General features: G+C 40.4%; 2 protein-coding genes across 5 annotated transcripts; both read left to right on the top strand.

Moving 5' to 3' along the window:
• The first annotated feature begins 806 nt into the window (after positions 1-806).
• znf365 (zinc finger protein 365) lies at positions 807-11672 on the top strand. 4 transcript variants are annotated; one of them, XM_062059422.1, is made up of 5 exons: positions 807-1694; positions 3632-3944; positions 5549-5720; positions 9498-9544; positions 10860-11672. In XM_062059422.1, the coding sequence occupies exons 1-5, from the start codon at positions 1187-1189 to the stop codon at positions 11056-11058; spliced, it is 1239 nt and encodes a 412-aa protein (XP_061915406.1). In that variant the 5' UTR covers positions 807-1186; the 3' UTR covers positions 11059-11672. The 4 variants fall into 4 exon arrangements, with proteins under 4 accessions (XP_061915406.1, XP_061915407.1, XP_061915408.1 ...); XM_062059423.1 differs by having other exon boundaries at positions 9501-9544; XM_062059424.1 differs by having other exon boundaries at positions 9504-9544.
• Positions 11673-14483: 2811 nt separating this feature from the next.
• On the top strand, positions 14484-16216 carry adob (2-aminoethanethiol (cysteamine) dioxygenase b). Its single transcript, XM_062057845.1, has one exon. The coding sequence runs from the start codon at positions 14831-14833 to the stop codon at positions 15533-15535; it is 705 nt and encodes a 234-aa protein (XP_061913829.1). The 5' UTR covers positions 14484-14830; the 3' UTR covers positions 15536-16216.
• Positions 16217-17463: the final 1247 nt, after the last annotated feature.

Here is a 17463-nt window from a genome sequence, read left to right on the forward strand (position 1 = left end):
TGTGGCACTGGCGTGGCGCCCCCTGATGGACGGCGCCCTTAGCATTTGCCTATGCCACGGGCCGGTGTTGTACCGAAATCTGTTACCCATCGGAATTTGTAACTCCAGGGGGCGATGTTCCCATGGCGTTTGTATGATGGTTAAACAGCAAGCCCAAAGAGGAAGAGAAGAAGAACGCTTGCGTAAATGGCGTAAACTATCCTTAATGCTGAAACGTCAGTTGTCAGAATTTCCGCATTAATAAATTACACATATTCTGGAAATCAATGTGACTTACTTTATTAATTATGTAATTTATTAATGCTGAAATTCTGACAACTGACGTTTCAGCATTAAGGATAGTTTACGCCATTTACGCGATACAATGGACTCATACTATAATGAAAGTAAGTAATTGATTTCCAGAATATGTGTAATTTATTAATGCTGAAATTCTGACAACTGACGTTTCAGCATTAAGGATAGTTTACGCCATTTACGCAAGAGTTCTTCTTCTCCTCCTCCTTGGGCTTGCCGTTTAACCATCAAACAAACGCCATGGGAACATCGCCCCCTGGAGTTACAAATTCCGATGGGTAACAGATTTCGGTACAACACCGGCCCTGGTCAATTGTACGGAATATGTACTGTGCAATCTACTAATAAAAGTTTCAATCAATCAATCATTAGTTTTATGAAGAAAATCATCTACGGATATGCTTTATTTTGAAAGCGTCAACCAGTAATGCCGGTTTAACCTCTTTTTTTTTTTTTTAAATAAAGCCAATCGTCAGCGGATATGCTGTATTTTGAAAGCGCCAACCGGAAGTGCTCTGCTGCTTGTCGCCTGAACGCGGGCTGTCGGCGTGTCCTGCGTGACATCACGCTGGCCGCGGGGGTCGTGCGTGTGCGCGTCGCGTCGTCTTCACACGCACGCCGAACCTGCCCTTGACGCGCGGTAAGCGCGTTCACGTCGGTTCGACGTTGTGTTTTTTTCTCCCAATCGATCGATCGGCGCTAGCTAGCTAGCTAGCATCAGTGGCTAACGAGCGTGATTGACCTGTTACCCGCGCGTGCACACCTAAATTGAGTGCGCGCGCACGAGGCTCGTCAGTGAGTTGAGATGCTGGTTGAGTGACGTCACTGGACGCCGACACAAGATGTGCGCTGGCAGGTAAGCAGACAGGTGTGCACTAAGGAGGCGGCCATGCAGCAGAAGTTGTGCTCCCGAGGCTCCGCCTCCTTTCACTGCGAGTCCGCGCCGCCGCGTGACCTCTTCTTCTTAAGCTGCCCGCGCTGCGGCGAGCACGAGCGCTTCCACAGCATGAACGCGCTGCACGCCCACCTGGAGTACCGACACGCCTACGCTACGGGCGGCGGCGGCTTCAGCATCACCGGGAAACTCCCGCCGGACTCGCTGAGCGCCGCCGCCGCGTCCTGGCAGGACATGAGTCTGCCGGCCCGCGGGGGCCAGCGCGGCGCCGGGCGGCCGCCTCATGTGCGCTCGCTGAGCGACAGCCGGGACGGCGCCTTCGTGCTGCCCTACACCTCCGCCAGGAGGCGGACCCACAGTGTGGGCGTGGGCACGCAGGCGCAGGAGGAGGAAGTGGGCGGGACTGAGGAGGAGGAGGACATGTTCTCGGAGAAGTTGAACGCTCTGAAGACAGACCCTGACCTGGACTGCAACTGGGACCTGCAGGGTGATCCCAGCTCAGGTACAGATCAATACCGATACGATTATTAGACCAGGGGGCCGATAATCCATATTTGTGGCTCATAGCTAATTTTTTAACCGTTCGCATTCTAAGATTACCATGCTAGCTTTTTAGCTAATTTTGCAGGTGTACACCTCAGCGTGAAATATTTTGTTACTTAAAAAATGCTACTATTTAGCATGCTAACGCTAGTATGCTGGCTTCTTAGCTAATTTTGTTGGTGTACACCTCAGTGTCAAATATTTTGTTACTTGAAAATGCTACTATTTAGCATGCTAACGCTAGTAAACTGAATTTTTTGCCAATTAAGCAGGTGTACACCTCAGCGTCAAATATTTTCTTACACAAAAAATGCTACTATTCAACATGCTAACGCTACTATGCTGGCTTTTTAGCTAATTTTGCAAGTGTACACCTCAGTGTGAAATATTTTGTTACATTACAAATGCTACTATTTAGCATGCTAATGTTAGTTTGCTAGCTTTCTGGCAAATTTTGCAGGTATACCCCTCCAGTGTGAAATTTTTTTTTGCTTGATAAATGCTACTATTTACTATGCTGGAATTTTAGCTAATTTTGCAGGTATACATTTCAGTGTGAAATATTTTGTTACCTGACAAATGCTACGTATTTAGCATGCTAATGTTAGAATGCTGGCTTTTTAGCTAATTTTGTAGGTGTAAACCTCAGTGTGAAATATTTTGATACTTGACATATGCTACTATTTAGCATGCTAATACTAATATGCTGGCTTTATAGCTAATTTTGCAGGCGTACACCTCAACGTGAAATATTTTGTTACTTGATAAATCCTACTATTTAGCATGCTAACGCTAGTAAACTGAATTTTTTGCTAATTTTGCAGTTGTATACCTCAGTGTGAAATATTTTGTTGCTTAACAAATGCTACTATTTAGCATGCTAATGCTAGTATGCTGGCTTTTTAGCTAATTTTGCAGGTGTACAACTTGGCGTGAAATATTTTTTTACTTAAAAAATGTCACTATTTAGCATGCTAATGCTAGTATGCTGGCTTTTTTGCTAATTTTGCAGGCGTACACATCTGCGTGAAATATCTTTTTACTTGACAAATGCTACTATTTAGCATGCTAATCTTAGAATGCTAGCTTTTTAGCTAATTTTGCAGGTGTATACCTCCACGTGAAATATTTTGTTACTTGATAAATCCTACTATTTAGCATGCTAACGTTAGTAAACTGAATTTTTTGCTAATTTTGCAGGTGTATACCTCAGTGTGAAATATTTTGTTGCTTAACAAATGCTACTATTTAGCAATGAGGTGGCGACTTGTCCAGGGTGTACCCCGCCTTCCACCCGATTGTAGCTGAGATAGGCACCCGCGACCCCGAAGGGAATAAGCAGTAGAAAATGGATGGATGGATGGACTATTTAGCATGCTAATGCTAGTATGCTGGCTTTTTAGCAAATTTTGCAGGTGTACAACTTGGCGTGAAATATTTTGTTATTTAACAAATGCTACTATTTAGCATGCTAATGCTAGTATGCTGGCTTTTTTGCTAATTTTGCAGACGTACGCATCAGCGTGAAATTTTTTTTTTACTTGACAAATGCTACTATTTAGCATGCTAATGCTAGTATGCTGGCTTTTTTGCTAATTTTGCAGGCGTACACAGCGTGAAATATTTTGTTACTTGACAAATGCTACTATTTAGCATGCTAACGCTAATATGATGGATTTTTATCTAATTAAACAGATATGCACCTCAGCATCAAATATTTTGTTACTTGACAAATACTACTATTAAGCATGCTAACGTTAATATGCTGTAAAAAAGTTGTAAAAAATTCCCGACATACGTCAAAGTGCCAAACATTGGTGCTGATAATCGGCCCGTTCGATCCCAATAACAATGGTTATTGGGATATATAGTAACAATGGTTGGCTCTCCTGCCAGGGCGGCGTGCTTCCTCCGGCTCGGACGTGGCGGCGGCGGCCTCGGCCGCGGTGCGTCGCCGCCTGGCCGGGATGCTGCGAGCGGCCGACGGCGGCGTGCAGCGGCGGCTGGCCCGGGTCAGCACGGAGCTGGCTCGCACCGACACGCAGCTGCTGTGCGAGCGCGCCCACTCGCGCAACCTGTCCCAGGAGAGACAGGAAGTGGCCGACAGAGAGCGCTCGCTCAGCCGGCAGGTGGACGTGGCCGTCATGGTCATCGCCGCGCTCAAGGAGCAGATCAGCGCTTCGGAGAACGAGCTGGAGCGACGGGAGAGGTAACGTGTGTCGCCATGTAAACGCGCCGTTTGTGTGTGTGTGTTTTTGTATTCCTACCCTTCTTGAGACATCAACAAGGAAAGTACCTTCCATATGAGGTGTGAACAAGTTAGGACATAAATCATGGTCCCAATACGGAAAACCATTGTATCTAATAAAGAGCTAAATATTAGAGTCCGTGAACATTGCTCCAAAGTCAGGATTTTTTTGTTGATTTAATGTGCATACAAAAGTAAACATTGACAGATGCAAAGGCAGCAATATATGATCAAACAAGCTAAAGAAGGACTTCCCTATTCATCCCCGAAAAAACCCGGCAGGTGAAAAGCTTTTACAACTTCCGGTGCTGACGTAAGACCACCCGCGTCCCATATGTGACCATAGGATGAACAAATACACTACGGTACTAAGACTATGGTGGCCATTAACAGTTAGCTTCTACAGCTGGGTTGCCCAAAGTGCGGCACAGGGGCCATCTGTGGTCATTGACTCCTTTGTCATCGGCCTTAAGCACATTACAAAAACTAAAAATTGAGATCTCACTTGCACCCCCTGGTGGTGAAATCTATCAAACTTAGGGTTGTGCCCAAAAGGAGGGATTTTTCAAATTGACTGTCGGTTTTAAAAGTGCTCCCCCCTCTGGTCAACATATGGAATAACAAGTGTGTGTAAAAATTTGAAGTGCTCCCCCTCTGGCCAACATATGTAATAACAAGTGCGTGTTAGAAATTGAAATGGTCAAAATTAATAAAAAAATTTAAAAAAATTAAAAAAGACATTTATCATTTATATGTATATACAGACGTACTGTAATAACTTAAAGTAAATAATGAAGATTAAAACCCAATTACAAACCAAATAACTAAAAGCTTACCTTTATTGTACTTACATAATATGTATATATTAATAATGTTGTAGATACAAATATTTATATATAGAGGTAGGTATTTTTCAGGTCTCAAGAAGGTAGAAAATACAAGAGTGTGTGTGTGTGTGTGTGCGTGCATGTTTGTTCTTGTATTCCTACCCTTCTTGAGACATCAACAAGGAAAAGTACCTCCCATATGAGGAGGTGTGAACAAGTGATGACATAAATCATGGTCCCAATACAGAAAACTATTGCATCTAATAGAGAATGTCTCATTTGCACCCCTGCTGGTGAAATCTATCAAAATGAGGGTGGTCCCAAAAAGGAGGGATTTTTCAAATTGACTGTGTCAGTTTTAAAAGTGCTCCCCCTCTGGTCAACATATGTAATAACAAGTGTGTGTGTAAGATATTGAAGTGCTCCCCCTCTGGCCATCATATGTAATAAGTGTGTGTAAGAAATTGAAATGTGCCCCCTTTGGCCAAAATTAATGAAAAGGAAAAAAAAAAAATGTATATAGAGACATACTGTAATAACTTGAAGTAAATAATGAAGATTAAAACCAATTACAAACAAAAAAAATTCATTTTTTATATTTACATAGTTTGTATGTATTATTAATGTTGTAAATATAAATCTTTATATATCTAGAAAGGGTGGTCCTAAAGAGGTAGACATTTTTCTCAGGTCTCAAGAAGGTGACAAATACAAGAATATGTGTGTGTGTGTGTGCAGGCAGGTCATCACCATCCAGAAGTTTCTGGAGGCCGCCGCCCGCCAGGAGACCAGCGGCAAGGTGAGGATCCAGTGCTTCATCGAGAACCTGCTGAGACGCATCGCCCTGGCCGAGAGGCTGGTGGAGTACTACCAGGTCAACGGCAGCCCGCCTCAGCGCCATCAGTGCACGGTACACACACACACACACACACACACACACTTTCTTGTATTTGTACCTTCTTGAGACCTGAGAAAAATGCCTTTCTTAAGGACCACCCTTTCTAGATATATAAAGATTTGTATTTACAACATTAATAATATATACATGCTATATAAATATAAAAAAGTTAAGCATTTTAGTTAATTATTTATTTTTCACATTTGTTATGTATGTTATGTGTGAATGACCTAAAAAAAAACATTCACACATGGTTTTCTACACTAAAATGCATCTATTTATTAAACTTCTTCAACTTCTTCTTTTTCTTCTCAAGATTTTTCACCCAATTCAAATGATTGCAACTTCAAAGTGTTCAGCCTATTCGGGAATCGTGGGCTTTCCATTGACAAATTTCCCAGAATTGCACGTTCTTCGGGCCATTTTTCAAACTTCTCAAACCATTCCACCTTCAACATTTTCCACTCCTCTTGCTCATTCAAACTATCATTTTCCCAAGTTCAAAAAAATTCCAGGAATTCCCGTTTTTTTCAAGCCCTTTTTTCTGGCGACTACTCCTTCCACATTTTTAAACCGTTCCACCGTCAAAACATTCCTCTTAATCAAGACAAAAATCAAAGTTTTTTTTTTTTAACTGGAAATATTTTCGGTTTTCACAAAATTCCAGGAATTCCTTAAAGGCCTACTGAAACCCACTACTACCGACCACGCAGTCTGATAGTTTATATATCAATGATGAAATCTTAACATTATAACACATGCCAATACAGCCGAGTTAACTTATAAAGTGACATTTTAAATTTGCCGCTAAACTTCCGGTTCGAAACGCCTCTGAGGATGACGTATGCGCGTGACGTAGCCCGGGGAACACGGGTATGCCTTCCACATTGAAGCCAATACGAAAAAGCTCTGTTTTCATTTCATAATTCCACAGTATTCTGGACATCTGTGTTCGTGAATCTGTTGCAATCATGTTCATTGCATTATGGAGAAAGAAGCTGAGCAAGCAAAGAAGAAAGTTGTCGGTGCGAAACGGACGTATTTTTCGAACGTAGTCAGCAACAATAGTACACAGCCGGCGCTTCTTTGTTTACATTCCCGAAAGATGCAGTCAAGATGGAAGAACTCGGATAACAGAGACTCTAACCAGGAGGACTTTTGACTTCGATACACAGACGCCTGTAGAGAACTGGGACAACACAGACTCTTACCAGGATTACTTTGATTTGGATGACAAAGACGCAGACGTGCTACTGTGAGTATGCAGCTTTGGCTTCTAAACATTTGATCGCTTGACCGTATGTGCGCAACTTTTTTTTGCGTATGTACGTAACTTTTTTTAAATATATAAGCTTTATGAACCTTGGGTTAGGTGAACGGTCTTTTGGGCTGAGTGATTGTGTGTGTTGATCAGGTGTTTGAATTGTATTGGCGTGTTCTATGGAGCTAGGAGCTAGCATAGGAGCTAGCATAACAAACACGCAGGTGTTTTTATGCAGGATTAATTTGTGGCATATTAAATATAAGCCTGGTTGTGTTGTGGCTAATAGAGTATATATATGTCTTGTGTTTATTTACTGTTGTAGTCATTCCCAGCTGAATATCAGGTACCGTGAGTATGCAGCCTTGGCTGCTAAACATTTGATAGCTTGACCGTATGTACGTAACTTTTTAAAAATATATAAGCTTTATGAACCTTGGGTTAGGTGAACGGTCTTTTGGGCTGAGTGATTGTGTGTGTTGATCAGGTGTTTGAATTGTATTGGCGTGTTCTATGGAGCTAGGAGCTAGCAGAGGAGCTAGGAGCTAGCATAACAAACACGTAGGTGTTTTTATGCAGGATTAATTTGTGGCATATTAAATATAAGCCTGGTTGTGTTGTGGCTAATAGAGTATATATATGTCTTGTGTTTATTTACTGTTGTAGTCATTCCCAGCTGAATATCAGGTCACCCCCGGCTCTCACAGCATCTTCCCTATCTGAATAGCTTCAACTCCCCACTAGTCCTTCACTTGCACTTTACTCATCCACCAATCTTTCATCCTCGCTCAAATTAATGGGGAAATTGTCGCTTTCTCGGTCCGAATCTCTCTCACTTCATGCGGCCATCATTGTAAACAATAGGGAACTTTGCATATATGTTCAACTGACTACGTCACGCTACTTCCGGTAGGGGAAAGCCTTTTTTTTATCAGATACCAAAAGTTGCAATCTTTATCGTCGTTGTTCTATACTAAATCCTTTCAGCAAAAATATGGCAATATCGCGAAATGATCAAGTATGACACATAGAATAGATCTGCTATCCCCGTTTAAATTTAAAAAATTCATTTCAGTAGGCCTTTAATACAATTTCCTCAATTAAAAATGTTACTACTTCAACATTTCTCGAGTTTTGAAAAATTCCAACACCAACCATTTCAACTCATTCAGGACATTCAAGTATTTTAACATTTTCCAAAAAATTCCCATGAAATTCCCATTGAAATGAGTGGGACATTTTTCAAAGTTCCACAATTCCCACATTATTCATCCGATTCAAAATGTTCCAACTCCAAAATATTCAGCCTGTTCAAAATTGTGTGCTCTCCTTCAACAATTAAAAAAAAAATTCAAGATTTCCAAGAATTCCCAGTTTTCAGGGATATTTTCCCCATTCAAATTGAATTGTCCATTTCTTAAACTCCCACAATTCGCACATTTAACCATTTTTCAGCCTATTCAAACCATTCCAACATCAACACATTCCACTCATCCAACTAACACTTTCCCAAGTTCCAAACCAAATTCCGTTCTTCCTGGAAATTCAAACTCTTCAACATTCAAACCATTCCAACATTCAAACTATTCTTACATTCATACTACATTCTGTCAGCATTTCAGTTCAACTTCAGCATTGGAGCATTCACAAGCAATTCCTTTAAGAGTTGCCTCATCTAGTTGCTTTTTAATCTTCATTATTTACTTCAAGTTATTACAGTATGTCTCCTTATATATATATATATATATATATATATATATATATATATATATATATATATATATATATATATATATATATATATTATTTTTGTTTTTTTTAAATTAGTTTTAAGCCAAATGGGGCGCATTTAAATTTCTTACGCACACTTGTTATTACATATGTTGGCCAGAGGGGGAGCACTTTTAAAACCGACACACAGTAAATTTGAAAAATCCCTCCTGTTTGGGAACACCCTCATTTTGATAGATCTGACCAGCAGGGGTGCAAATGAGACATTCTCAATTAGATGCAATGGTTTTCCGTATTGGGACCATGATTTATGTCATCACTTGTTCACACCTCCTCATATGGAAGATACTTTTCCTTGTTGATGTCTCAAGAAGGGTAGAAATACAAGAACATACACACACACACACTGCACCAGGGTTGGACCATTATGGCAAAAATAATGACCAGCATTATTTGGATTGATATTGAAATCACGGTTAATAACACGATTTTTCTACTTTAAATATAATTTCAAAGAACAGCGGATAAAAATGTGTAATTAATAAACAACAAGTCATATAATAACTATCTGTGCTCCGAACTTCTGGCCCGGGGTCGATCCAAGCCGGCGTACTTCTAAGATGGCGCCGAGCATCAAAATCCATGAACAAAACCATTGGTTTGTTTTTTCCGTTACGATATTTTGACGATTGTAACAAAATGGAAAACAAATTCTGATGAATTATGCAGCCCGGCATGACCTGTGCACGTCTGACCTTTGACCTGTGCACGTCTGACCTTTGACCTGTGCCTCTCCTCAGCAGCAGCCGAGTGAGCGCGGCCATCAAAGGATTACAAAAAGCAGGTGAGCATCTGCTGATTGGCTCAGACACCAGCCAATCACAACTCTTGATGTTTGTTGAGGTCACATGACCAGCATTGCAGACTGCCATCACATCAATGACTAACTGTACATGTCTCATTCAGTCATCATTCATGTCGTCACATCACTGTGATATTAAATGTCTCATTTAGTCATTTCACAACTTAAGTATTTATTTCAATATTCAATTATTTTAATAATTATTTCACAATTTAAGGATGTATTTCATGATTCAGTTAATTATTTCACAATTTAGGTAATTATTTAAATATGTATTATTATAATACTTAATTGTTTAAATATTTCACAATTTAATGACTTAATTCATTAGTCTGTGTTTTAATTTCACAGTTTATGTAGTTATTAAACTATGTATTTAATTATTAAAATACTTAATTATTGAAATATTTCACAATTTATTGATTTATTTCATGATTTAAATCCTAATTCTGTGTTAATTATTTCACAATTTAGGTAACTAATTATTTAAATACAGTACTTAAATATTGAAATGTTTCACAATTTACTGATTAATTTCATGATTTAATTCATTATTCTGTGTTAATTATTTCACAATTTAGGTAATGATTTAATTATGTATTTAATTATTTCAATACTTAATTATTAAAATATTTCACAATTTAATGATTTATTTTATGATGTAAATCATTATTCCGTGTTTTAATTATTTCACGATTTAGGTAATGATTTAATTATGTATTTAATTATTGCAATACATAATTATTTAAATATTTCCCAGTTTAATGATTTATTTCATGGTTTAATTCATTATTCCGTGTTTTATTATTTCACACTTTAGGTAATGATTTTATTATGCATTTAATTATTTAAATTCTTATTTATTAAAATATTTCACAATTTAATGATTTATTTCATTATTCCGTGTTTTATTATTTCACGATTTAAGTAATATAATTGAATTATGTATTTAACTATTTCATGATTTAATGAGTTATTGAATTATTTCATAACTGATTTAATTATTTCATAAAAATGTGTGTCAGTGCTTCCTGAATTTCTTTGATCCGTCAAAGTCAGTGGGCGGGGCCAACAGGAATCTCGTCCTATGATTGCTTAGGGGCTGGAAGTGTTTGAAAACATGGCGGTTTAGCAGGGTATAATCATACTTTTATGGCAGTTGCTGGTGGATATTTTAGAGAATATCAAGATAAATAAGTGTGATGCTTATTTTAGTGATTAAACTATCAAACTAGGCATCTTCTTATGATTATGTTATGTTCTACATACGTGATTCAAATACTTGTATTACCCTCAGGTCAGCAGGAGGTCAGCTCTCCTCGTCCGGTTTCCACGGCAACACCACTCCTCCTCCTCTCCGCCGGCCGTCCGGAGGGCGAGACCCAGAGTGGGAGCAGCGTGAGCGTCTGGCCCGCTCGTCCAGGCTCTTCTGCCGGCCCGAACACCGAGACGACATCTGGAACCAGCGGCGGCGGTCGGCAGGGTACGAGGCGTAGAAATCACTTGCAGCGACGTTTGCAACAGAAGATTGAATGAGTTTGTAACAGGCTGTCCCGCAAGTCTAACACCGTTATTAAGGAAAGACCTTTGTGTCCTTTTATGCAACCCAAAAAATGGATTTGCAAACAAAAATATTTGAAATACAAATACATATGGTAAATGGGTTATACTTGTATAGCGCTTTTCTACCTTCAAGGTACTCAAAGCGCTTTGACACTATTTCCAGCAAGAGCAAGGGTGAAGTGTCTTGCTCAAGGACACAACGGACATGACGAGGTTGGTAGAAGATGGGGGTTGAACCAGGAACCCGTCCCCCATATACTTTATGTTCAAACGAAAAAATGCCTTCTCTGCAAATTTTTTGTTTTGTTTTTTTTTCTCCCCAAAAAAATGGTTGTAACCAAAATACCATTTATTTTTTGGGGTTATAAAATATATACCGTACATGTTTATTTTTTCAAATCCATTTTTTGTTTAAAATATCTTGATTTAAAATCAACTTTTCTGAGTTGCAAATTTTATGAAAAGATTTGCAACCAAAAAAATATATATTTCAAATGCAAATATACATGTTTAAACAAAAAAATGTATTTGTTGCAAATATCTTATTGGTTGCATATATATATATATATATATATATATATATATATATATATATATATATATATATATATATATGTATGTATGTATGTATGTATATATATATATGTGTATATATATATATATGTATATGTATGTACTGTATATATATATATATATATATATATATATATATATACACACAGTATATATTACACACACATGCATACATATATATTTTCAGGGGAAAAAATGGTTGCAACCAAAATACGGCTAATACAAAATATTTTTTTAATTTTTTGTTTCAAAATATCCTGATTTTAAATACAATTCTTTGAGTTTCAATTTAATTATTTTTATTTTTAAATATATGATTTGCAACGCAAATCATATATTGGCTCAACATGTGACCTCAAAATATATTGGCTTATAACCAAAATACGATTTGTAATCCTTTTTTGGTTGAAAATATATATATATTTTTTTCTTCTTCAAAATCAATTTTTTTATGTTAATTTAAAATCCATTTTTGGGGTTAAAAATATATATAGTATTTTTTGTTTTCAGGAAAAAAAATATTTGTAACCCCAAAAAATGGGTTGTCATCAAAATATGATTTGTAATCTTTTTTTGGTTGAAAATATATATTTTTTTCCAAATCCATTTTTTGTTTCAAAATATGTAATTTACAGATACATTTTTGGGGTTTTTTTGCATAAAAAGACACAAATCTATCTCCATAAATGATCTTTTTTTTTAAATTATTATATATATTATATAAACAGTTACATTGTATAATATATTCTGTAGTTTATTTTTGTATTATTTATTATTAATTATTTTTAGATAACTAGTTTATTTTTTATTTGTAATTATTTGAATCAAAGGTTGCTTTTTTTGGTATCCTTCTATTATATGTCCAGACTTTAGGGGCACCCTGTACTTATATTTGAGTGTAACTGTAGTCCACATGTAAATAAATATTATTTGTAGGCCGTGTGTCAACAAAGTGTCAATAGGAGTAATAATAATAATAATAATGCTGTCAGGTGTTGTGCGTTTTAGCCAAACAATTTCCACTGGAATGACAGTTTACTGTTGTGTTGCGTGCATAGCAGCAGCTTGGTAACGTGTTAGCACCTGTGTCACACCTGGTAACAGGTGTGACACATCTGTTCGTTTTGTAGCGCTCCTCGCTGTGTAGGACGCAAAACATGTAGCATTATTTTTCTACAAACTTTCTGGAAAATCGAAACGTGTCACCAGCAGGTCAAAAGTCACGGACATTGCAAACGTCGTGATGTCATATCCTGTTTGCATGGTTATGATCTGCTGAGATGTTTTCACCTCTTTGATGACATTTTGTAGCTGTGCTGGGTGGTATAGCGTCCCATGGTGTCACAAGGTGTAGGACGCCACAGCATGAAGCCTGGCTTTGTGGCGGGACATATTTTTCATCTGTGAGCAAGAAGGAAGAGACAATCATAATGTTTTTGGTTTTTTTTGCATTTATTCCTGGCGTGATGCTGTGAAAGTGTTGAAACTTGAAGATGTTGTCATGGTGACGTACTCTAGTTTTGTGCCTTCACTCTTCCATCTTATATTACACAACATGGTACAAAAAGACTAACTTACAGTGTGTATTTAAAAACAACAACATTGTGAGCGGTGCTTTAATGTACTTCAAGTTGAATGTCATTAAAAGTGGGGAAGATAAAGATAATTGTGAGGTTCTTCAGGCTCCAACATGATCACACAATACACACTATTTCAACCATGTTGTTCATTCGCAAGTTAAGTATGTCTAAACGTGAACTTTTGAAGCTCAAACGTCACAAAAACAACAGTTAACGCAGGCTACTTTTCTGTTATTTACCTGTCAGCCATGGTAGCTAGCTGCGAAATGACTACATATCCCACAATGCCAGGCGGCAAGCTTTCTGCGTCAACTGCTTTGAAGCATATCAAATATAATATGTCGTATATTTATCGGCGTGTAATTCACACCACTTCGTGTCTACTTTTAAATTTACTGACAAAGTTGTAAAGTTTAAACCAACAAAGATGAACGAAGGTGTGTTCACGTGACGAGCGGGAGCTGCTGCGCCGAGCAACAAAAATGACTACATACCCCACAATGCTAAGCGGCAAGGTAGCTTGCCGCCAACTATTTTGAAGCGTATCAAACATAAAATGTCATATTTATCGGCGTGTAAGTCACACCACTTCGTGTGTACTTTTAAATTTAATGAGAAAGTTGTAAAGTTTAAACCAACAAATAAATAAGGTGTGTTCACGTGACGAGCAGAATCCGCTGCGCTGAGCTACAGAATGGACTACATACCCCACAATGCTAAGCGGCAAGGTAGCTTGCCGCCAACTGCTTTGAAGCGTATCAAACATAAGATGTCATATATTTATCGGCGTGTAATTCACACCACTTCGTGTCTACTTTGAGAAAATTGTATAATTCAAACCAACAAAGAACGAAGGTGTGTTCACATGACGAGCGGAAGCCGCTGCGCCGAGCAACAAATAAGGACTACATACCCCACAATGCTAAGCGGCAAGGTAGCTTGCCGCCAACTATTTTGAAGCGTATCAAACATAAAATGTCGTATATTTATCGGCGTGTAATTCACACCACTTCGTGTCTACTTTTAAATTGAATAAGAAAGTTGTAAAGTTTAAACCAAGAAAGAAATAAGGTGTGTTCACGTGACCAGCAACAAAAAATGACTACATACCCCACAATGCTAAGCGGCATAGTAGCTTGCCGTCAATTGCTTTAAAAGCGTATTAAACGCGAGTATGTCACGTATTTATCGGTGTGTGAGTCACACAGACGTCATGTCTACGTATGTATTTACCGTGCAAAGTGTAACGTTTAAAACGGCGGTGCGGTCACGTGACGAACGGAAGTTGCTGAGTACTTCCGGAACCAAAACAACGAGCAACGGAAAGGATGTCTCACTCTGACTTCTTTTTAAGAATCCGGAAGTAGCACAAGGGCCATTGTTTTGTAGTTGGGACAAAACACGCCAACATGTCTCTATTTAATTTTCACTTTCATATTTAGTGTCCACATTTTCACCGAGTGATGCGGATAACGTGACTTTGGCGTGAGGACGCCGGAGTGAGACGTCATCCCTTAAACACGCGATCTTGGGCGCTAGCTGCACCGTCGCTATGAGGCCCAGAGAAGACGCCATGATGACTTCCATCGTGCAGAGGATCGCACGGCAGGCGCTCGTCACCTTCCGGAGCCTGCCGGGGCTCGGCGCGCAGGCCGCCAAGTGCTTCGCGGAGAACCACGACAAGCTGCACGGCCTCATGAGCGAGGTGCGCGCCGCCGACCTGAAACTCGCGCCGCCCGCCGCGCCCCCTCCCCGCGGGGCGCCGCCGGTCACGTACATGCACATCTGCGAGACGGAGCACTTCAGCATGGGCGTGTTCCTGCTGAAGAGCGGCGCCTGCATCCCCCTGCACGACCACCCGGGCATGCACGGCCTGCTCAGGGTCATGTACGGCAAGGTGCGCATCAGCTGCTACGACCGGCTGGAGTCCTCCTCCCCGCCGCCAGGTGGCGCGCTGCGGCGCTGCCTGCCGCGCTCCAGGGGCGAGTACACGCAGGACAGCGAGCCGTGCCTGCTGGCCCCCGAGCGGGACAACCTGCACCAGATCGACGCGGTGGACGGCCCCGCCGCCTTCGTGGACATCCTGGCCCCGCCCTACGACCCGGACGACGGGAGGGACTGCCACTACTACCGGGTGCTGCCAGAGGCGGAGCTCGGGGACCCGCAGAGCCGGGAGGTGTGGCTGATGGAGATCTCGCAGCCCGTCAGCTTCTGGTGCGGGACCGAGCCCTACCCGGGCCCCGAGGTACGCCTCTGACCCGGGCGCGCAGGGTGACGTCACCACGGACTGACCCGGCGTGTCAGGTGACCCACGTGCGGACTGTTTGATATGATCCAACGCCATCTCTGTGTAGTAATTGATGAACTTTGGCCATGTCGATCAGCGGTTCTCAAACTTTGTTCACCAAGTACCGCTTGGCTCGCCCAACGTTAAAACGCAGTAGCGTAGCAGGTCTAAGTATTCATTAGTAACTCCATGTGTCAGGTTCAAACTGACGACATCTATTAAACATGGGCTTGGGCTGGTCCTGGCTTCAGCCTGGGCAGGTCTTGGATGACAATAGATAACCCCCCTCCCGTCTCCTCCCATCGTACACAATGGAATTTTCCAAGCCTTTGCTTGGTGCAACAAAGACAGCCTCTTGTCTGTTCATTGGGAACTCAGAACGGAAAGTTTTTGATCATTTAAATACAAATTTTCTGACACCATGTGCAGTACATATCGGCGTGCCACGGTTTGAGAACCCCTGATCGGGATAACGGGAATAACGTCAACATGGCGACGACTGCTGCTGTCCGATTAATGCTCCCTTTACCCCCTGCGCAACGCTGCTAGTTCCACTGTGACCGCCTCCAAACATTTCAGTGTGAAAGACGAGGAATGAAGGAGTTTGTAAGTAGCTACCACGTGGCGCTAATAAACACCATTCAAGTCCGACTGAGGATGTGGAGTTTTGTGTACTTTTTTAGTAGTTCTCTTCCCGGACGCTAGGGTGCGGTGTGGTCCTGAGAGTGAGCCGACGGCTCTCGTGGACTAGCTTTGTTGGCTTTCTGTGGCAAAGTCTGAGGTTGGTAGTAACGCACTACACACCTGACCCACGCTGTTGCCTTTTTAAATACAAAGTAGCGTACAGCTCGGACTTAGTCGTGGTCAAAAGTTTACGTACACTTGTAAAGGACATAATGTCATGAGTTTCCAATAATTTCTACAACTTATTTTTTTGTGATAGAGTGATTGGAGCACATACTTTTTGGTCACAAAAAACATTCATGAAGTTTGGTTCTTTTATGAGTTTATTATGGGTCTACTGAAAATATGACCAAATCTGCTGGGTCAAAAGTATACGTACAGCAATGTTAATATTTGCTTACATGTCCCTTGGCAAGTTTCACTGCAATAAGGCGCTTTTGGTAGCCATCCACAAGCTTCTGCTTGAATTTTTGACCACTCCTCTTGACAAAATTGGTGCAGTTCAGCTAACTGTGTTGGTTTTCTGACATGGACTTGTTTCTTCAGCATTGTCCACACATTTAGTTAGGACTTTGGGAAGGCCATTCTAAAACCTTCATTCTAGCCTGATTTAGCCATTCCTTTATCACTTTTGACGTGTTTTTGGGGTAGAGATGTCCGATAATATCGGACTGCCGAAATTATAGGCCGATAAATGCTTTAAAATGTAAAATCGTAAATTATCGGTTTCAAAAAGTGAAATGTAATACTTTTTAAAACGCCGCTGTATACACGGACGTAGGGAGAAGTACAGAGCGCCAATAATCCTTAAAGGCACTGCCTTTGCGTGCCGGCCCAATCACATAATATCTACGGCTTTTCACACACACAAGTGAATGCAAGGCATGCTTGGTCAACAGCCATACAGGTCACACTGAGGGTGGTTGTATAAACAACTTTAAAGGCTTACTGAAACCCACTACTACCGACCACGCAGTCTGATAGTTTATATATCAATGATGAAATCTTAACATTGCAACACATGTCAATACGGCCGGGTTAACTTATAAAGTGCCATTTTAAATTTCCCGCCACACTTCCGGTTGAAAAAGCCTTCGGAGGATGACGTATGCGCGTGACGTAGCCCGGGGAACAGAGGTATGCCTTCCCCATTGAATACAATACAAAAAAGCTCTGTTTTCATTTCATAATTCCACAGTATTGTGGACATCTGT

This window comes from Entelurus aequoreus, linkage group LG09 (genome assembly GCF_033978785.1).
Source record: "Entelurus aequoreus isolate RoL-2023_Sb linkage group LG09, RoL_Eaeq_v1.1, whole genome shotgun sequence".
Taxonomy (NCBI): domain Eukaryota; kingdom Metazoa; phylum Chordata; class Actinopteri; order Syngnathiformes; family Syngnathidae; genus Entelurus; species Entelurus aequoreus.